General features: G+C 40.4%; 1 protein-coding gene across 2 annotated transcripts in view; it reads right to left on the reverse strand.

Annotated features, from left to right (window-relative positions):
* SLC22A16 (solute carrier family 22 member 16) overlaps positions 1–18,632 on the reverse strand; it is a 33,057-nt gene extending 14,425 nt beyond the window's left edge. The window contains exons 1-2 of one of the 2 annotated variants that reach the window (XM_056487487.1): positions 18,469–18,632; positions 1,248–1,724 (exon numbers count right to left, since the gene is read on the reverse strand). In XM_056487487.1, the coding sequence (XP_056343462.1) occupies positions 1,248–1,724; positions 18,469–18,518 (527 nt within the window). In that variant the 5' untranslated portion in view covers positions 18,519–18,632. Of the gene's footprint in view, positions 1–1,247; positions 1,725–3,669; positions 3,765–18,468 lie in introns of those variants that run through there. The other variant, XM_056487488.1, reaches the window with a different exon arrangement.
* Between the last annotated feature and the right edge of the window lie 4,033 nt (positions 18,633–22,665).

Consider the following 22,665-nt stretch of genomic DNA (forward strand, 5'->3'; position numbering starts at 1 on the left):
CTGGGATTGGGAGGCAGATTGATTCCATGTGTTCTAAAAGCCAAATTAAAAAAACAAAAAAGTTCATAATTGCTTTTGAATTCTCATGTTGTGACTGTCACACTGTAGTGTTGTGCTAATGAAGGAAAAATCAGAAAACAGCACGCCTGATCTCCTTGTTCTGCTTACACTGTTATATGTGGGATGAAACATCATTCTCCACCCAACAGAACTGCCAAACAGCTCCTTTATAGAAAGACATGAATAACTCTAAAGCAGCCTTCAAATCAAAGCACAGGTACAGAAAGTGCCCAAGACAAAGCTAAGTTCAACACAGTTTGTAAATTTGATTCTCATATGGAGAGATGGGCATGGCTGGGTGCTCTTCTGAGGAGGAATATGCCTGTTTGTGTTGAGAGAGAAAACCCACTGAGGCAGGCAGCCTCAGGCTCACCCTGAGGCTCACTGTTGCTTCTGAGTCCAGCTCTGGTGCTGGATTCCAGTGCAGGATCTGAGGTAACACCCAGGGAGGAAGCACTGGATGGGAATGAGCTTTGGAACCGTGAGCAAGAGACTGCTTGGGTCGAGTCCCTCCAGGACTGATGCTCCTCATGCTCAAACAGAACTTTGTACATGCTGGTAAATAAGTGAAGCTACAGCACAGCTCACCCACGCCCATGTTTCCTCTAATGTTCACGAGCTTTCAAGAGACTGAAATTTAAGGTAATTTTTCAGGGGAAACCTACAACTGGACAGTAAGGAAAAATAATATATGGGTGTTTGTTTTAAGAATGGAGACTTGATTAAACCCTTGAAGCATTTGCATCAACCCCATTGAGCTGTACTTACGACAGGGATTAGGAAAGATGATTTTCAAATACATTATATTTAACCTTCTAGTACCCCTTCAGCTGTTTGTCATATTGCAAAATTAAAATCTGCATTTCCATGAGGAACCTCTTCTCATGAAAAATGAGGTGAAAATCTACTCCCAGGTTTTACCATTGCTATTACAATGAGGTATTGCTATTCCTGTCAAAATAAGTAAACAAACAAATAAATAAATAAAAACCTAAAGGCAAATGCTACCTGCACAGGGCAATTTCAGGGATCAAGGCCTAGAACAATGGATGACAAGGTATGAAAAAGTTTTTAAAGTAAATGAGCCTATCTAGTGAAAACACAATAAATGGAAACTACCAAAACAGGTAGAAACATGTGGAGTTACTGTGGTCTGAAGGTACAGTTTTCAGAGGATGGCACTTTACCTGTCAGCAATGTCACCAAAAATCACTGCTCCAATCAAAACTCCAAGCATGAACGTAGGCTGGATTAATTTTGCAAGCCATTCTCGGTCACAGACCAGGTCCCACTGTGTAACAACAGTGCTCTTCCACTTTGTATCATCGTAGAGAAATCCACCAGAACAAGGAAATACAGACTTGTTGCCTTTGTATTCGTATGCCAGATCCAAACTGGCTTCTCGTTTGGACCTGCTGCATTGATCAAGTTCCCAAATTTCTCCATTTTCCAGCTGGACTACAATGTAATTTTCTGGTGATGTCCACAGTGTCCAGATGTCCTCTATACTTGATGCAGAGGAGTTGTGGAAAAGAACACTACTGACATTTCCAGGGAACCCGCATACAAAGTTAGGGGTAACAGCCATGAATACAGATGCTAAGTAATGGATACCACATGACATAGCTTGAAAGACAGATGCAAAATAAACACATGCTTGAAATCTGTAAAGAGAAAGAAAACATTTTACTGAGGAAAACCTCTCTATACATGAAAAAATATTCAGTATAATTGTTTGGGTAGATCAGTAAATGGAGGTATCATTAACGTGTCTAGTGTTTCATTGTGTGATGCTCCTTCAATATTAGCTAAGCTGTGCAAGAGACCAAAGATGAGAAAAAGATCCACAGTAATCTGTTGTTAAGAAATGAGTAATGCTCTTAGTTATATGTTTAGTCATACAAAGAAGACCATTTAAAATGAAACAATTCTGACCTTAAGCACTTAGTTTGAAGCAACCTTCCACCCTCCAATTCTCTGTAGCACATCCCCTTAAAATAAGGCCTTAGATTACTTGAATGGTTAGAAAAACCAAAAGGTTGCAACTTCAGGTTCTTAGGGATACAGGTATGTGCATGAAATAAAACAAACCAAACATATTACACCCCTCATTTCATCTAATTGTGTCTCTATAACTGTATTCCATCTATTTTCCATCTCTCTTTATTGCAGCCAAAAGACAAAGAATACATGTAGACACATGTAGAAGATAGAATCTGAATGACATGAAATGTTTTGCACCAAAACAGAGCTCTGAACTGGGCTGGGTTTTGGCTTAAACAGGGTGTGCAGTTATCCACTGAAGATTGTATCACAAAACAAACCTCGTAAAAGAATGTTTTATGCATGGCCTGAATTTTGGCATTTTAACAGCTTTTAAAACTTGCTTGAGATGCAAGTAAATCTTAGTATAAAAATTGCACATGTACTCAGAATTTCAAAAGACTTGCAATGAACTCTAGTGTCACTGTATGCAAATTCTGGATAGTTTCTGATAATTTAAGCATAAGCAGTCATTTTCTCAATTAAATGCTCAAATTATGCATATAATTAGTACAGCATCTGTTCAGAAAAAAAACAAAATAGCTTTTGTTCTCCTCCCTTTTTTATTTCCTGAAGGCAAATTAATTGCAATAATTTGAAGTAGTATTCAATAAGCTTCTACACATACATTCTCACTGCAGGATGCAGCAGGCCTTGGCAGTGTGAAACAAAAAGCAGATTTTTTTTACATGATCAGAGGCTATCTCTGCTGAAGTTATAGGAAATTATGTCTAAAACCAATTCCTTTGAAATGTCTTTTTTTCAAAAGTGAGAGCAATTCCAATCCCTGTAACAAATGCAGCCTCTAGATACTCCTCTCCAAAATGTATCTATTGAATTCCCACAATACAGATCTCAGCAGTACATAGCCTAGGACTTTTAAATCTATCATCAAAATTTCTAAGGAATTTTTAAACTGTCTATAAGCAAAGTACTGAAGCAGAATTTAATGGCTACATTGTCTTAATACCCAATTAACCTTTCCAATAAAACAGTCCTCTTGTAAAACACGCCTCCATTCACCATCCTCATTCTCCTCCACCTTTTATCTTGATTCTAATTTCTTTCCTTGGTAAATGTAAACCCAGTGGCCTATCCTGTCCTTCCAATGGCATTTGAGGTTGCTGTTGTTCTGCTGCAGTGCTTTTTATCCCCCTTTCTCTTGACTAACAGCTCTATTGACTTTCCTACAGCAGTCCGAGGAGTGAGTTGAATTGCTAAAACCATCGTGGCAGCTCAAAATCTGGCTCCACTTCCCTCTGGGGGATACTGCAAGGCAATCCTCACACAGGTTCTGTGCTGCTCTTTCCCAAACAAAACCAAGACATGGTCAGGAGAAACTGAACATAACCACAGCAACCCTCTAAGTCTATCAATTCCCTCTCAAGAGAACAGCTTCTTGGGGATTAAGTAGCTAGCCATAGATCAAAGCAAGGCTGAAACAGCTCTGAAAGGCATTTGGGCTATCTTGGACAATAAAAAAGCAAAGGTTATTTTGAAATGTAACCCTCGGGACCCTATTGATGCCGACAAATATGGTCAACAATGTGTTTTAGTTCCTCTTACCTAGTTTCATTTTAAGCTGTTCCCATCAAAAGGCACAAACTCATTTTAAAAATAGCAGAGCACAGCCAAATTCAACAGCCTGGGCTACTGTTGCAGTATGCAGAACACTAGAAAGAGACAATAGTAAATTAAACCCCTAGAAGCTGACACTTACATCTTCTACTAGCTAGTAAAATGTGGCATACTTGGAACCAGTGTCCCAGTATTTGCAATATCTGTCATTATGCATAACAAAATTGAACTGCCAAATAATCCACTTGGTATTTCTGAGAGAGAGGGAGAATGAAATAATTTCAAACTCCCATACACACTTCCTGAGTTTCCTGATAAGTTCTTGCAATACAAGAAATATCAGGATCATCATTTATCTTCATCTCAGTAAGAATGAGTGGGAAAAACATATTTATGCCTTTTTTTTTTTTTTTTTTTTTGTCAGAGAGGCTTGAAGGGAGAAACTTATAAGGACAGAGTCTGAGAAGATGGCATGAAACAATGCACTTCACAAATTTTTACAAATTCAAAGCCCATCAGTATGACCAGGGCCATGAGCAGGTCTAGTTAATCTCTGCTCTCACTGCTCATTGAGAGTTTTATCTTATCTCTTCCTGAACATTTCTTGTGATCATACTTCAGTGATCATTTTGACAGACGGCTCCACTGTCAAATCTTTCTGCTGGAAAGTTTCTCATTAAATCTAATCTCTATGTCCCCTTTTCAAATATAAGACTATTATTAGCTTATAAAACACCCCGGTGCAACCTTGAATAAATCTTCCTTTTCTTTTATCACTTCATTGTACAGAATTCTCAGTTCTCCTACTCCTCCTGTTACTGCCTACAACCATACCCTTTCCTTTTTTTGTGTCCCTTCTTTCTTTCGACCTCTGTAAAATGCAATAAAGGATTCATTTTAAAGAAATATTTGTCATACAATATTTCACCCATCTTTCAAGGGTTTACAGTTAGATATAGCTTATTCTTGTAAAAACATCCTTCAGTTTTCAGTGTTAGGAAAATCTTATTCAGTTTCAACAAAGAAATCTACTCTGTAGCACTATTATTTTTCTTACCTAATTTGCAGCATCAATGCTAAGCAAACACAAGAAATCAGACAGACTTTATTAACAGACATAATTTATGCTCAATATTACTTCATTTAAGAATGAGAAAATGGGTTTTTGCAGCAAAATGACCACATTGTTCAGAATTTTGCAGGAGGGATTGCACTATAGCTTTTAACCTCTACCTGCTCTATAAAAGAGGGAGCTGGAATCAAGGGAATAAAGCTTGATGTGAAGTTAGAAAAGCATTTGGAAGCACCAGGGTCTGAAGGTATTCTGCACTAAACTAACAGGCTGCTTCCCTGCCTGCAAAAACTATTTACTGCTCTCTCCAGTAAAATTCCACACTGGGCTGGCTAAGCCTCTCTCTGTATATACACTCTGTATGTGCATATTTGTGTATATACAAAACACACACAAACTATCCTGAAAACCCTGTTTTGCTGTGAAGGCAAAATCCACTGCTGACTACAGCAGTGTTTTAACAGCATCCTCACTGATCCTAGATTGAAAAGCCCAACCTTACGAGCTTCTGGCAATCTCCTGTGGGTAGGAAGAGCTTTTCTTCCAGAAGGACCAGTGGTGCAAATACCAGGAAATTCCTTAACCTGTAGAGTTACCTAAGAGGAATGAACCAGACCATTAGGGACAACATAGGGAAAGAATGAAAAGTGTGTAGGGAGGTCAATATGTAGGGATGTAGGAAGATAAGTATGTAGGGATGGGAGGAGATGGGGGAACACTACAGACCCGTGGAATTTTGCTTTCCAGAACAGCTGGAGATTGAAAAGGGACAAAGACACAGCAAAGAAGCAGACAGAGGGTTGCTGGCACAGAGACTGGGGGACAGAGAGTGCGAGCGAGGACGAGCACAGAGCACAGAGCACAGAGCACAGAGCACAGAGCACAGAGCACAGAGCCACTGCCTCCTCTGTCGCCACCTGGGATGCCTCCCCTTGACCCCCGGGTACATGAGCTGTGTCCCAGACCCTGTGCTCTGGCTGTGTGGATGCCCTGCCCCAGTCTCAGAGCCAGGGGTCACAGCACAACATCAGGTCATGCACTTCACTGACCCTCAGGCACGGGGTAAATCTAGCCTGCCCTTGCTCCCTACTGTCAGTCATTAAATTTTTCCCCAAATTCTTAATTTAAGAACACCAAACCGATAAGAAAGTCGTTTTTTATTGAGCTTAAATCCCTCTGCTGCAGACAAATATGTACTAGAATCCCTTTATTAACCACACCAAGCTCAATTTTAAAAGTTAAATTTCCCCAAATAAAGAAATACTGTTGTTCATCAAAATGGTAAGAAAATATCATTGCAGGAGCAAAAAATACTATTGAAAGTCACCAAAAGAAAGCAAATTCTGTGATTTATTTTCCTGGACTGATCCCAAAAATGGCAGATTTTGGCAATAGGATTTTAGATACCAGACATCTTCACTTACACACAAGAGATTATATAACATGTATTGTTGCAAATAGTCATTTTCAATAACCTATTTTACATATATATTTTCCTTTTTAAAAACCCCCCTTTTTGACATTTTACAAAAAGTTCTGTGAACATGATGACTGTCCTAAAAGGTATGATAATTTCTCTCAGTGTTTTTCCATCTCTTCAATGACTTGCCATGGGAGATAATTATTTGGCAAGTACATTTTGTCACTCTTGCCAGGAGTGTCAAATATAGAAGTCAGGAAGACTTTATAGGTTACTGCTCCAGTGTAGAGATGCTTAATGAATGCCAGAAGTCAAATGAGCCTAAAATTGTCTTCACAAAAGCTTAAGCAAGACACAACATGAAAATGTTCCAGTCCCTCTTAAAATATTTATGATCTTTCTCCACAGTCTTTTTTTTTTTTTTTTTTTTAGTTTGCAGCTTATAGTAAAAAAATATTTTTGCATTTTCTATTTCCTCTGCACAACTTTTAAGATCAGTAAGAAAAGCAACTGGCAATATCATATCAGTACCTGAATATAAGAAATACTGTTCCATAAAGGCAATGCACTAGATCTCAGACCACTGTTGCTCTGGCTGTAATCTCATGACACAACATCTCTGGGGCACTGTCACTGCAAGATATTTTCTTCCTTCTCTTTTGCCACTGTTTATTCCCCCCTTGAGACACAGTGCACTCTAGCCTCAGCTGTGGTGCTGTTTCTTTTGTGGACTATCTGTGAACTTTATCTGGCAAACTGATCTGACTTGAATAAAAGTGTAAAAAAAGATATGAAATTTTAGAAAAGAAACACAAAACCAACAAGCTAGACTAGTTGCTCTGTCTAATTTATGTTGTATCCATGCAAATTATCCACACCAGTCTATCTGAAAAGTGGTACATCTGGCATTCAAAAAATACTTGAAGTGCACATTGCCACATATATGTTAGAGAATAAATCCCCAGCCTCAGAGTACTTTTAGCATTGTCAATTATTGCAGTGGCAAAACTTCTTGTTGGACATTAATTTTATGCTAAATAAAATATGGTTCTGATTTCCTTGTCTGTCCATCAAAAAGAGGGGAAATTATGAGATACTCATCAAAATCTAATATAAACATTTAAATCATTTTGGTGTAGAATAGACTCATAAAATGTTCTGTGATTAGCAAAGGATTTGTAGTATTCCACGGGCTTTACAAGAACTAATTTTACTGCTTGTCTTCTCAACAACCTCATTTGTAAGTTAGTTAAGTCAGAAAACACAGTACCTGCAGTGTACACGTAACAGGATGGATCCAGTGGAAAGAAATTTCCAGGTATTTACTATTTCTGAAAGAATTTGTGTTCAGTATCCACTTTAACCTCTGTATTCCATCCTGGGTTGGCTGGGTTTTTTTTTCTTTTTCATGTGAGAAAAGCCATTCAGCATTCTTTCCACTCTAAACCAAAAAGCTATGATGCACTTCCACATTTATCTTTTGGGAGGAAAGGAACTAAATGTGACTCAAGAGTATTTTTGTGATGGGGTAGGGATACAGATTTGGAAGCAGCCTTAAATATACAACATGCACAGCCTTATTTGACTTATGGTGTCAAGAATAAACTTCCATCCCCCCTAAGGGCAGTTTGAACTATGTTGAGAGTCTCAGCCCATGTGGTTATTTACAGAATTTGTTTTCAGAGGCAGAAGATGCTGTGTGGGATGTCCAGTTTAAACCTATCAACAGCACAGATGCAATAGGAATAAAAAAAATCATGGAGATCAGGAAGACCCCAGGAATTATATATTATCATCACTGAAGACAATGTGTGCATCAATGTGCAGCCACCAAACATCAGACAAAAAATCATTCTTACATTTAAAACTGATTCTCTGAAGAATTCACTTCTATCCCATTAAACTTATGCACATTTGCCTTTGATAAGACAAGTCCAGCATTTGTTCATCAGAGTCAAGAACAAAAATACATTGGCTGTTCACTACTCTGCATTTGGTATGATATCCTAGATGAAGGAAGCCACATCAGCATGAAAATAAAGAAACAGTGCTACAGAATTAAGGGCCATATATATATATATATATATATATATATATATATATATATATATTTATATTTATATAAACTTAATAGAACAGTTCTACAATCCTTCATTTTTGACTATTTAAATCAGGCACATAAGGTTCCTGTCATCATCTGTGACAAAATAATAAATATTGCTGGGTCTCAGCAGTTTAGTAGCACAGTTTTCACCTGTGGACAGCCACGACCAGCTGAAAGGAAGCTGCTGCTAAAGGTGCCCAGGTTTTTCTTGCTGCCCCTCTGCCAGGCAGGAAGATGGTTTGAGAATGGCCCAGCCACTCCAGCCCAATGCCCAACCTTCTCATTCAAATGGCAGTGAAACTGGGAAAGACACGGAGGCTCTGGATTTGCACTCAAGCAACCAAAGTACACATAAACATTCCTCTTTCCTGGGAAAGCAGCCTCTGATTCAGGGGGAACACTTCCCTGGGAGCAACAGCAATTCCAAACTGGAGTCAGTATTTTTTTTATTCTAGTTACCCACTTTCTGCTACATATATATCTATATATATATATATATCTAGTTACCCTTTCTGCTATACATGAGTTATATATCCATATATATATACCAGGTAATTTAATTAAGAAAGAGCATGACCACGCAGTTTGTAAGCAATTTGGCTTTGTTTTGAAATTATTTGGACTGGTGTTACACACAGCAGAGTGGTTACACTTGAACAGTAGTAACACTTCAGGATCTATACTTGGAAGTTTCTATTCCAGGAATAGCATTTCTATAAACATCTACCATTTAGAAAATTAGCATGTACTCTGCATGATATATTGCTAGCATTACTTGTCACAGGGAAAACTCAATTCCAGTTTCTCTGGTAACACTGTTTTCTTTTGGTCAGCCTCTGTTTTGTGGACAAATCCAAATTAGGTATTCATTCCCTTCCACACTGTACTGTTTCCATCAGCTTATGTAAGCAAATCATTTCACATCATAATCTGTAAATTGTCTAATAGAATTTAAGTGTTTTTACTGAGATTCCATCTAACTATAGACATAGACAGTACTTCATGTATAAACAGCTATATTTCATTCTTCCTTCCCCATTTAGAAAATAGGATGTTTTCTGCTGGTTATACTGCTGACACAATGAACACTAACTTTGTTCAAACCAGCTTATATTTATTTTTCTTTTTTTTTCCTGTCTATAATCCTGTAATAAAACTAACTGGTCATCATATTAATTACATTCTTACTTCTTTGTTATTCTACTTATATATTTCTTCTGCAAAACTTTGCATCTGTTGCAGCTGATGGTACAAACACAGGAACTGCCTATCTGCTTCAGAGTGGTGAAAACTGCCTATTCAGAAGCAACAAGCAATCTATTTTTTTAAGATTAATTCATAAAGTAATTAAGCCTTACTGTTGTCATAATTATATTATGACCTTTAAGAAGTTTTTTATTGTTGTTTCCTATTTATAGTCACACTTAAAATGATTTGTATACAGACAGCTCATTTTCAGTAAAAACTCTACATGAATACTCTTCATGCCATGCCACACACTGCTAAGCATACTACTCAAGGTTTTAAATTTCTGTATTTGAAATTTAATTCCTTCCTGCCTGAAAAATGACTGTAAAATTACTCACTCTTACAGGTTTTTTGAAAGTTCTCATGGAAAAATGTAAAACAAGTGAGAAGTCTGTGTAATTAATTTAAGAACACTGGACATCACTTTCCTAGGGAATGTTTTTAGCTGTTCCTGTACATATGAGTATCTGCTGAGTTTTCAGTTAGAAATAATATGGAATATTAGCTCCATGGATCAAAGTATGTTTAAATCATTTCTGTAAATACTTGAGAGAAATGTCACGGAATTTTGGGTTGGTCCATTCTGTCAATCTTACTTAATATAAGTAGTGATTTCATCCATAGCATTACTTTTGCAGCCTTGAATATGGTTAATGTAATTTAGTCTATTTCTATGGGCTACATAAAGCACTTTTAACTAGATAATGTGTCATTTTACTCTCCCGGCTCCATTTACAAGTCTTACAATGTTCTTTGTTAATTCTGACATCCACCATAGTGACTCTTTATCAAAAGCAAAACAGAAAAGCTGAGGTAGATACCTTTGCTTTATCAGCTTTTAAAAAAATATTTAATTGAAAAAAATACAATTTAACAAGATGCTACATTAAGGGAATTAAGTGTCGGGTAACTGTCTTCTAAAATTTGGGAAAAAGTCAACATGTAAATCAAAGCATCGCTTCAGAAAAGGCAACTTGGTGTCAGCCACAGATTCTTTTCTGTGGAAGAGAATACTGCCAGTTGCAATCCTACCTATATAGAATCCTACATTTTCAATTCTATAGCTCTACAACTTGAAGAAAGGGATTCAATTTAATGTAGAGTCTGGTATGGTCAAATTATTTTCTTCTGTTAAACATGGTTTTAGCTTCTGGAATTGTTTTAGTACACCCGTATTTAGTGGCTCTGTTCCACATGAGAAATAAAACTGCTTCCACACCAACAGCTCTTCCCCCTCTTTGCAACAGAGCAGCTTGAATCTTTAATTAAAACCCAGTTAGCTCATGGAAGAGGAGTAAAACATACCTCCTTTCTTCCTCTCCCTTCAGGAGTCTACACTGACGACACACCAATTGTTCAAGAGCTTTTGGGAGGGCTCAGGTTCGTAGCCCTGACAGCACACCTTCTCCAAGGCAAGGCAAGTTATCTCTAAACCCACAGGAAAGGTGGCTACTGATAGCAAGAGGACTTTCAGCTTCTTTTGCAGGTTCGTGGCTCATCTCTCCAAACTGTTCCTCTTCACTGCAAATGCATAACCCATTCTTTACTTCCACAGTACTGTCAGGTTCCTTCCTTCAGTCTTATGCAAGGGAAGGATCTGGAATAATTCTATATTCTAACTACACATTTACAATATTTACAAGCATTTCAGAGGTCCCATTCTCCACAAAAATAAAGATGCTGAATTCTGCTCAGACCTACCAGGATTCTTCTAGATTCTTCTAGTTGTACTAACTGCCTCCTTTATTCTTAATAAGTGAGACAGAACTGAGGTTGGCTACACTTATCTACAAAGGATGACAGTTCTTTGAGGAGTCTAAAATACAGGTGTAAATGAGATGAGGTTCCCATCTCTCTGAACCTGGAATAATATGAATTATCTCTCTCAGAAAGGTGGAGCTGTAGCAACTTTATGGTATTCCCAGCTCTGCTGACATATACCAGTTCTGAAGACAAAGGAAAGAAGATCAAATGACAATTTGTTCTGGAATATGATATATAAATTATATGAATAAATTTATAAATATAAATTATTTAAATGAAATGGGTTATCATCAGTATAATTTCACCATGCTTACAGTTCACTTAGATGCAATATAATGTGCACAGTATGCAATCCATATGCACCTATGCTATTTCTCTAGATCCTCTTTCCACTTGGTGAGGAACCACAGACAAACCAGGATTTGCCTTGTCCTAAACCACATAGTGAAAACAAGACAGATGGGTCATGCCCTCAGTGGTCCAATTCTCCCTCTGCACAAGGTGACTTAACAGATGTCTGAAGTTTACACTACAGGCCTGTAAAGATACTGAGATGAGCTCACTAGTGCTTTGATTTGGACAGCTGATTCTCCAAAAAACTAGAACAGACTTTTAAAGATGTATCAGGTAGGAACTTAGATGCTTCCATTTCTCTTTCACAACTTAGAGAGGAGAATGAAGTCACAATAGAGCTGGAAGAGTTCAGACCATCATGGATATAACACATTTAAATGGCACTGAACTCCATCCAAAGTGTGGTGCTGACTGGTCTTTATAGACCAGCAAATTATTCCCAGTTCTTTGAAGCACATTTTCAGCACTTCTTTACTACTTCTTGCTGCCTATTGGCCTCTTCCATCTATTCTTCAGGGCTTGTCCTGTAATCTTGCCTCAGCACCACTGCTGCAGCTACCTAATGGTAATGCCTCCAGATAATAGGAAGAGGAAACCTAACTTCACCTCTTGATGAAAATATTTTCTTGAGGAAAGAGTTCAATATATAATCCAACGGATGGTGCTTCTAGATGCCACAAATCATATTTTCACCACATGTGATTTTCAAAGAACATCTGCTCTGCATGAGATGAGCACTATAGTTTGGCCATCAATATATCATATTAAGGTATACATTAACTCTCTAATCAGTTTCAGTGTTTTCCAGCTAAGATTTATCCCCAAGTATAGGGACAATTTGACAGATTGGACTTGTAGATCTCTGCCTTCTACAGTTTGTTTTCACACTTTTTACAGTCCTGCAATTTTAACCAAGATATAGCTACCTCAGGTGGTATCTTCTCTGGCTTGCTATTTTTTCCATATTTCTGAAAAGTTGAGGATCTCATGTTCTTGCTCAGCTGCTATAGTTTTACGCCTCAAGCTACTTTAAATAAAAAGTCAGCAGTGTATGTATCTCAGTACCATCCTTGTAGTGTAAAGCAAAATGGTGCCACAGAAATTGCCACAAAATGTGCTAAAGGCTCCTGGGGCCTTCAGAAAATTCCCTAAATTTAAAGGTGTTTTCTACTTGCATGATTTTACTTCCTTGGTCAAACTTTTCACGAGTAAGGTCTTTAATAAACATTTCTGTCCAACTTTGAGATATCTTAGTACTGCTGAAAATCATTACTATTATGAGAAAATTACTGACACAGTTTTATAGGGATGGTATCCCTGTCCTAGGTATTGTATTACAGGGAACACACTGTCCAGTGCCTCACATTGACACCATAGTATTTCAGGATGAAACAGTCGACCAGCAGCTCCTTGACATGTGTGATAACTGCCTTTTGCTGCCATAACTGTGTCTGTGCTACAGCTTGGCTTAGAAGCCACCTTGAGGGATTTGCAACAGTTCAGAGGTGAATCTCAGCCACCTGGTTTACAAACCATAATTGATTTACCAGCTTTAAGTTTCAATGTAGCTTGCACTGCAGATTCTAGCCTTAGAGAAGTAATGGATAGTACAGGTGCAATTTCATCCTGCTTTTTATTTAGTCATCTTTCTATTACTGCAATTCAATCTACTTCTCTTACTATAATCTACTTTTTCAAGCCAGAAAGAGGCAGGCACCTCCAGGGTGGGGATGCCAGCATGTTCTGTGGCAGAACACTTTTGTCTATGCAGATCTTGCTTTAGACCGCCCCCAGCATGACCTGGATCCCAGCAAATGCTGTTAGAACCTCTTGCAAAGCCTTTCTCTTGCATTGCCACCATTATCCCAGAGCATTTGCCAGTATCCAGCTTTGGTTCTGAGTCTTGAGGCTATTTCCACTTTTGCCTAGTCAGGCATGGATAATAAGGCCTTTGTTTAAGCTGCTAGAGTTTGCTCTCTGAAAACACATGGGCTGTCTCGGTTCTCCAAAGCTATTATGATGCTGTTCAACCAAAAGGATTAAGGATTAAGTGCTATTTGCAAAATACCACCCCCTCAGACACAAAAAAAAAAGGGGGGAAAGAAATGTTGTGAAGTCCCCCTGTTTCATCCTATGAACATCTGAAATGAGCACAGGCTAGCTCAGATGTTATAATATAGCATAGTTGAAGGAACACTTATCAAACATTTTTGTCAAACACCACCCCTGACAAAGAGCCAAAGGATGACTTAGATTTGAGATTCTTCTGCCTGGCACATTCCAGTAAATACAAACAGCTGTCTGCTGGTACATTTTGAAAACTGAATGACAGATATGTTGCAATAAACTTTTCCACTGTATAACGTAGCATATGGGGGAAAAAAGGAGTTTAAAAAAAACCAACAATCTCCAAACCATGGCTCTTTGTTCATCTTCAGCAAACTACTCAAAGGTTAAACAGAAATTCACATTATATTGTTTAAAATATTAATTTTGTGTAGAATGTACTAAATACTAAATGTATTAGTATTTGAGAAAAAACTTGTAATACTTATTTTTTTTTATTAAAACTTGTCTGTTCAAATGCTGAATATGAATACCATGGCCTGCCTCTCCAAACTAACTTGAAAAAAGGAAAACCAATTTCTTTCCATATCTAACAAGCACACTCCTCCACTTGAAAAATATATTTTTGTTGGGAAAGAACCTTTCAAGGTATTTGTAAAACACATGAGTTAAAAAAATCATTGCTCAAAAGTGTTCTTTTTTTCTTTTTGTGAACAGAAGTAGTGAGCACCATCTTTGAGATACTTGGTACTCCTTGTTATTTGATAATAATAAAGAATTTCTGGAAATAACACGTACTTCCACAGCACAATTTGCAGATGTAATCTGATCACAAGAGCTGTGAAACAAGAGAGGGGATAAGGGCAATGAAAAGAGGAGCCTGAAAAAGTTCTGAGGTGTGAAATGAAGACACTGTTTGGTGTAGAGCTTTAGCAGTGAACCAAGTGCTCTGCAAAGTAGGGAGAAGAAAAACAGTGTTAGCACTGGCCACTCAAATATTGCTATCATGGCACTGATCAGCAGTCAGTAGAAGTCCACTACAAAGAATTTCTACAAAAGTCAAGCAAGTTTTAAAGCTAAGCAGACTCTCTCATATATTTATAAACACTAGAAAAGTGCCAGGGTAATAAAGAGGTTGAAACTGTTGGTAAGTGTATTAATGTCTACTAAACCCATGTTTGACTGGAACAGGTGACTATTCTATCCAAACAGGCAGCCTGTCCAGCTTCCCTCCTCCTCACAACAGCCATTGCTAATCTTTGCTTTGCTTGCTTCTAAAGTCCAAACTGTAGCAACTCCACTGACCAGGCAAAAAGTTCATAGAAGACAACCGTGCGAAGATGTCAAAACCTGAATAAATACGTAAACATCTCAGTAAAGATAAATAACAGTAAGTTTTAATTGATTAGATAGTCTAGCTGCTAGTAAAATGTATTATTTATAAAAACAACGTTTGAAAATCTAGGTAATGTACTCAACTTTGTAAAAGACAGACTCAGAAGAAAAGGCAGTCTTTTAAAAGATTCTAGAAATACTTCATTACAAAATCTGGAAATAGTGTCTGGAAATACTTCCTTACAAAATCTGGAAATAGTGTCAGTGACACCCAATCTTCCTCTCTCTCCCTGACAATTTTCACCACCTGCTTTTAGCTAAAGTATAAGCCAGGATTTGGAAACTGTTAATCACAAGGAAAACGCTGCTTACTGTGTAAGCTGCATCTCAGAGCTACCAGACGTTCCAACTGGGAAATCAAATCCTTACACTCATCCACACTTACCATAAGGGGTACCTCCCCAGATCTGTCTCTAGACAGTTATTCCTGATTAGATCATGTCTCTACTCAGCACTGCCATGGTGTAGATCAGAGCCACAGAATACACAGCCTGTTTCTCACTACTAACCACTGAAGTTATTAAAAATCCTTTATTAAGTTATTAAAAGACCTGGGAATTAGATGTGCAGGCAGTGTGAGCCATTTCCTAAGGCTCACCAACCCACTATGCCCACACTTTGCTACCAACCTAATGCCCAATGGTCGTGTCTCCACTTTGCCAGCACGGGGCCTGCCAGTGACAGCCAGTGTCTGACTGCACCTGATGGGCCTCTGAAAGGGTTTTAGGAGCTGGAGTGGGTGGGCAGAGAGGGGCTGAGGCAGGGGCAGAGAGGGAGAGCCCATAGGGGCAGTCTGAAACAGTGACCAGTGGTCTCATGCTCCACAGACAGACTCAAGAACAATGTTTAAAACAACCTTCTTGAATTTATAGGCCACAGGTGCTACCCATGCCAAATTCAACAGAGGCATAAAGTCTTCCTTTGATGGCATAGGCTACAGGAGCCATTACATTTTTATGGTTGTTCATGTATGTTTCAAGACCTTATTAAGAACCATGGCATCACTGAGACTTGTGAAAGAAAGGCCAAACAGAAAGCAAAATACTGTCAGCATCCATGTGAATGTCAGTTCTGTAAAATTCACACTCTTAATCAGTGTGAAAGGTTTATATATTATCTGTATATGAATAACTTATATATATTACACATATATAAAATGAATACATACTATCTCCATATTTATATATGTATGAACAGCTGCTCATTCTCTACTGCATCTGTCAGATTTTAAGAAAATCAAAACAGTCTCAAAATACTAACAGTCATGCTTGGATTGCTCAGAATCTGACTGTGTCAAATCTACAGAATCTATATATAGTGCATAGTTTATATGAGCCTTATGGGAAGAAATGAACCACTAGTTATCTCTCAGTGCCAGGATGCTGCAACTGAACAGAACTAACTCCATGGTTATGATTATGAACAACTTTTCATATGAGATAGAATCATTTACCTAGCATTATCAAGGGATTAAAAAGAGTTTTTACAATATTTTTAAATGGTTCCTCCCACCATAAGCTGCTATTTTACTTACTGTTATACTATACCATAGTGTGGCCTTTGAAATCTCAAACAGCTGTAAATCTAACAGGACTATGCAAATTTTGGTAGCCTGCATCTCATCTCAAAGTTCCTAAACTTAAAGCAGCTCCTATTGAACTGCATCTCAAATAATCTGGTCCCTAGATGTCAAGTTATTGCTGTATAATTGGTCTCCTTTTAATTGCAAGGAGTAGTTTTGAAAACTTTATCTAAAGTTTTGATAAGTGTTCTCAAGTAGGAAAACTACTCTGGTAATTACAAATACCTTCTTTTGTGTTGTTTCAGCATTCAGTGTCAAATGCCTGTTTTCCACCAAGAGCACACAAAACAGAAGAACAGCAGCAGCAAAATCAACTGATTGCTAGGATTTCTCCCCTAGTTCACACAGAATAAGTTATTTTTGTTGCTGACCCAGAATTGATAACAAATGAGTTTTTGTTCAGATACACATGCTGCAAGTCACAACTTAGTCAAATATCTAATTTAAGCACAGGTGCCACTTAAGGAAGAAAATGTCTTTCCATCCTAACCATCTGAAGAAGCTATTGATACCCACCACTACTGCTTGCACATGATATTAAGAGCCTCTCCTGCTGCAGTTCAGGCACTTCAACCATTACAAGGAGCTCCCAGGCTTTGTCCAAAATGCTGCTCCTGCCTGCCCCTGAGAGAAGATCAACATTGTGGGTTAGGCTGGCTCACTGGTCACCGAGCTAGAAAGCACAACACTGCAATTCAACAGCTTGAACTCGTAGCCAAATTGTGACACGTGGGTCTCTATTCCAGCCATCTGCTCCGAGGAGCGTGTGCCTGCAAACCCCATGATGATCAGCACATCACGGAAGTGCAGAAGAGAACTCACTGTGAGGATGTGCACCCATTAGCCTTAATATTCATATCCTCTAAAACTTAATTTCCTTGCCTTACATTTCTTCTCCATTACCTGCTGTAAGCAGTCTAAGATACCAGCCCTGCATCCTGAGCTACAGAAGCATAAACACACAATCACATGCCACGTCTGTGTATCCATCCAACAAACCCAGACTTCTGTACACAGCACCTCACAGCCACAAAGCACATCAAAGGAAACCCGCCACCAAGTATAATTTACCCTACAGGTAAACCCTTGCTGATAAGGGTATGTGCACAAACTCCATATCCACGTAACACAGGCAACAAACCCAACCTCGATAAAAACCACATCATGTCCTGCATTCAACAACCCTGTGGTCCTCGGCATGAACGGCCTGGGTGTCACACAGAGCTGAGTGTCACACAGTGCTGAGTGCCACACAGTGCTGAGTGTCACAGAGTGCTGCCCTGCACTGTGTGTGTGTGCGTGCAATGAAATAAATGTGAGTTTTACGTGTCTGAGAGAGCACGGCCATGGATGGATGGCTGCATGCACGTGGTGCCGGCGGGTCTGTGGTGCCATGTGGGAGCATGTGGACGCTGTGCGGGTGCCCGTGCGAGCCCGGCACACGCAGGGATGCGCCGTGAGCGGGCACACGCGTGGAGCGCTGCATGTGTGTGGAAAAGCGCCTGGGGAGGTGTCGAGTGCTGCAAAGGCAAGCAGCAGCGCCTGTCTGCTCCGTGCGGGTTCATAGAGCGCGGTGCGGCGCATTTCTGTGCGGTATTCTCCGTGTGCGAGTGACAGCCCCGGTGCGTGCCCGAGCCAGCGCGGAGCCGGGAGCACACGGGCGCACGGTGCCTCCCCCCGGGGCAGCCGCGACACCCGGCCAGCCCTGAGTGATGGCCACGGCCACCAGTCCCGCCGGACGGGGATGTCCGGGTGCGACAGCCGCGGGGCACCCCCAGTACCTGCCGAAATGTCCCAGGGAGTCGAAGAGCCGCTCGGAGCTGAGAGCCATGGCGGGGCGGCCGCAAGCCGGGAGCCTCGGCGTCGCTGTCCCGGGGGCGCGGGGAAGAGGCGCTGTCCTCTCCTGTCCCCTCCTGTCCCCTCCTGTCCCGTCCCGTCCGTCCCGCGGCGCCCCGCCCGCCGCGCGAGCAATGGGCGGGCGGGAATAACGGCCGCGCCCAACGGCGCCGCTCCGCATGGACCCGGAGCGGGAACCGGAGCGGGGCCGGAGCGGGGCCGGAGCGGGACACGGAGCGGGGCCGGAGCGGGGCCGGAGCGGGACACGGAGGGGGACCGGAGCGGGACACGGAGCGGGACACGGAGCGGGGCCGGAGCGGGGCCGGAGCGGGACCGGAGCGGGGCCGGAGCGGGACACGGAGCGGGGCCGGAACGGGGCCGGAGCGGGACACGGAGGGGGACCGGAGCGGGACACGGAGCGGGACACGGAGCGGGACACGGAGGGGGACCCGGAGCAGAGCCCGGCACAGCTGCCTTGCTGGCGGCCCTGCGAGCCCCGGGGTGGGTCCGGGCCGGTCGCAGCCCCCGCGCTGCCCCTGCGGAGCTTTGGCTCCCGGTTCAACCTCCCGCACTGACCCCTTGCCTCAGCCCGCTCGTATTCCGCGCTAGAACGGAATTAAAGGAGGCAGTTATGTTACAATCCAATAATCCAATATATTTAGGCTCTAGTGTTATTTCACACGGACGTTTTGAATTAAAGGCGGGTAAAACCATTTTTTTTTTTCCCACAGGGCAATAGCTGAATCACTTTTAGTAGCCTTACAATCTGCACTACTGTTTGGATACATCACCTTCCCCTCTCCCCTGCCCCCAAAGTTTAGCACACAATGTAAAACAGAATTATCATTTAATAAAAGTAAAATATGTAACGTGTCTCATATCTGCTTAACTGTCATTAGTTCTCAAATTTGTAATGAAGCCTCAATTACATTTGGATTTATTTTCTGCCTTGCCCGTAGTAGGCCAAGATAACAATTTGAAATTGTTTGGGGATTAGCAAAGCGAGTTGCTACAGAAGACCTTTGTAATTAACTTAGCAGAGGGTTTTGTTGGAACAGATATACTTTAGCAGCCCAGTCACTCTGGGCTCTGAGGATTAGGCAAGGTAAAGGGAAAAAAATTCGAAAAGTGTTGCAGGTGCAGCTCTCATATTTAAGGCTTTTCCTCCTTAGAGAACTTCATTTCCCTTCTCAGATAGATTAAAGTTGCAAGCTTTCCCTGCTCAGAGCAAGGAGCTGGACCAGACACCCTCCAAAGTCTCCTTCCAGCCTAAGATATTTTATGATTCTGTGATGAAAGACACATTTTCCAGCAGATTGCATGATCTCTTTGTAGGCTGCTCTATAGAAAAACACAAAAGACTGAAACTAAAACAAAACAAATTGGCAAAAGTACCCCAAGTAAATTCAACCTTATTACTTGCATACTTCATTTCTTAGGAAGCACAGAAAAAGCTGAGACATAAACCCCTGTTAAATCATTAGACGTCAACCTTCTCCAAAACCTGACCCAAACCCATCTGCTACCACACTCAGGCTCTGCTGCTTCACAGGGAAATGTGCCTTTAAGAGGCTCTGGCACCAAGCGAATACCACAACTGTTCCTCTGCACAGAGCAGATGTTGGGGCTTCAGGGTGACAATCTGTTCCAGCATAGACCTGGAAAAAGCAGATGTTTGTCAGGCTCCTTGGCTCCCAGTGACTGCTGACCACACCAGCAAAATGAGCAAATATTGTAAGTTACACAAGCAGGAACCTGAATAATGAGTTCAGCAGAGGATTGCTCTTTGCAGCTGCTGAGTTGTTGGACCACTCACCTCATCCCCCAGCTCTGAAGGCTTTGCCACTTCTGACAAAGCTCCCATATGGCTCTGTGCATCTGCAAAGGACATTTGTAACACTGAATCTAGAATTTGTTGCAGTTACTTTCTTAGGATATGTAAGCTGGAAAGCCTAAGGATAGACCTGTTCTCTTTCGGTAATAATTTTTAATTGCTTCATTTTTACTTTATAAATACCAGCATTAAATTTAATCATCCTAGGGTTTTGGAGCTTTTTGGGGTTTTTTTTGCAGGGGGTGGGGAGGTTGGAGTTTTTTCCTGCCAAATGTTTTCCAGGTTTAAAATGGTATGTGCTTGGATGTAGCACAGGTACTTTAACAAAGCATTTCTTTCTTCAAAGAGCCGCACTAGCCAAATAATTATTTACATTAACAAACACCAATGAATAGCAAACACTCTGGTTAAATACTGAGCTGCTGGTCATGTGCCTGGTTTTAGTGTCTTGCTTCCTACAAGCAAATTAATCCGTTTTCAGCAGCATTATGGTGGGTAGGGAATATCTAATTTTGGTGTAGAAGTCGAGCACAAGAGAAAACCTAATCCCTTTCAGAGCCATTTTTAAAGCCTAATGAGATCCATAAATACTTTTTTCTCTTTGGAATCTCTTGTAGGCATTCTTGTACATATTTCTATACTTGTCTCTTTGATAATATAATGACTTTATTGCCCATAGCAAAGGAATGTGCACACATTCCTATTAAAGTTAATAACAAACTCCCACATGCCTTCATTTCTAAGGGTTATTAATGTGATGTTTTTTAATGTCTGCCCTCTTAAACTTGTGGTGATCAGATACTTGCCTTGTTTCTTTCAAGTCTGTAAAGATGCACAACATGGTTTAAGCTTGCCTTTTCTCCTATCCCATTATGCCAGTCCTACATGAAGTAGTAACTGTGCATTTAGTCTCCATCATTCCTCACCGAGATGTTTTTCACCAGGCACCTGGAAATAGTCATAGCAGTGTTCACATACATTACACAGCTCTCTTCACAAAGGATTGTGCTCCATGGTAAACTCTTGTGCAACAGAAAATACAGGGAACATCAAAATAGGCATGATAATTTCTGTAATTAAAATGTGTCAAGGTGAGGCCATCCACATCTAAAATCTACTTACTGAAGAGTTTTAGGGATTTTATTAAAGATTTATGCAGAAGAAACTGAAGCAAGGCTGCGATTCCTTTCCTGTAATGTCTTTAGGTGGGAACACCAAGGGTATTCACACCAGACAAACAGTCTTCAGGCTATTACAGAAGTTTAAAATGTTGGTCTTTTAACCCTGCAAAGGGAATGTGCAATGGTTCATCACAAGAAAACTTGAGTTAACCTCATTTCTGGCACCCACAAGCAGGCTGTTGTTCAACAGAGACATTTGATACTGCACAATCCTTGAGGAAGGAGTGAACTTTACGATCTGTAACAGGAGAAGAGACAGCTTACAAAATAATACCCTTCAGTCTGACATTCTCACTAGGAAAAATACAGCACCTACTGATGAGGGCTCTTCATGATTTCCCATCTTTTAAGTCAAATAAGAGTGTGACCAGTACATGAGAGGTGTTTGAGGAACGTGCCTGTGACGTCTCTAATACATCCATGTTTATACACAGAGTTTCACAGTGCAGCTGAACCCAAAACACCACAGTGGTGTGGATGGCAGATAACTGGTGCTGCTGCCAACATCGTTCCATGGGCACAGATAATGACTTCTTAAATAGAGCCATTCCTGACTGATCTGTTTCCCCACTCCCATTGGCAAGGTTTGTAGGCTAGAGATGAGGAGCAAGAAGCAAGAGACACAGCTGATCTACCTACTGCCTGCTCTCCCCCAGGCTTTGAGGTAAGACTCCGTCTGTGAGTGCTCTCTTGACATCTGCTTTTATCACACTAGTGAAAAAAAACCCTCACTGAAATCAACCACAACACATCTTGAATGTAACCTCTCACTTCCTGTTTTGAAGTCAGAAATTTCTGTTCCCTCGCAGGAAAAAACCTGCAGGACCCATGGCCAACATATTTATCAATGAAAACACAGCTTCTAGAGAGTAAGCCAAAAACAAGCTTTACTTGCATAAATGTGTGTCAGCCATTGAATTGCTGGTGTTGAAGAACACTTGCAGACGACTTGTCTTTCTGAAAGGTTAGGCAGTGGTGCAGATGTTATTTTGATCTGGTAGAAAGTAAACCAAGGCGTTATATGCAATTTACTTTGGCAGCTTGGAAGTTTTGCAATTAAATTGCAGTAGCTTGTTCATCATTTTACATTTAACAGACTTACAAACATGGTCAGCAGTGCAGCAAGC

The sequence above is a fragment of the Oenanthe melanoleuca genome, chromosome 3 (genome assembly GCF_029582105.1).
Source record: "Oenanthe melanoleuca isolate GR-GAL-2019-014 chromosome 3, OMel1.0, whole genome shotgun sequence".
Taxonomy (NCBI): Eukaryota; Metazoa; Chordata; class Aves; order Passeriformes; family Muscicapidae; genus Oenanthe; species Oenanthe melanoleuca.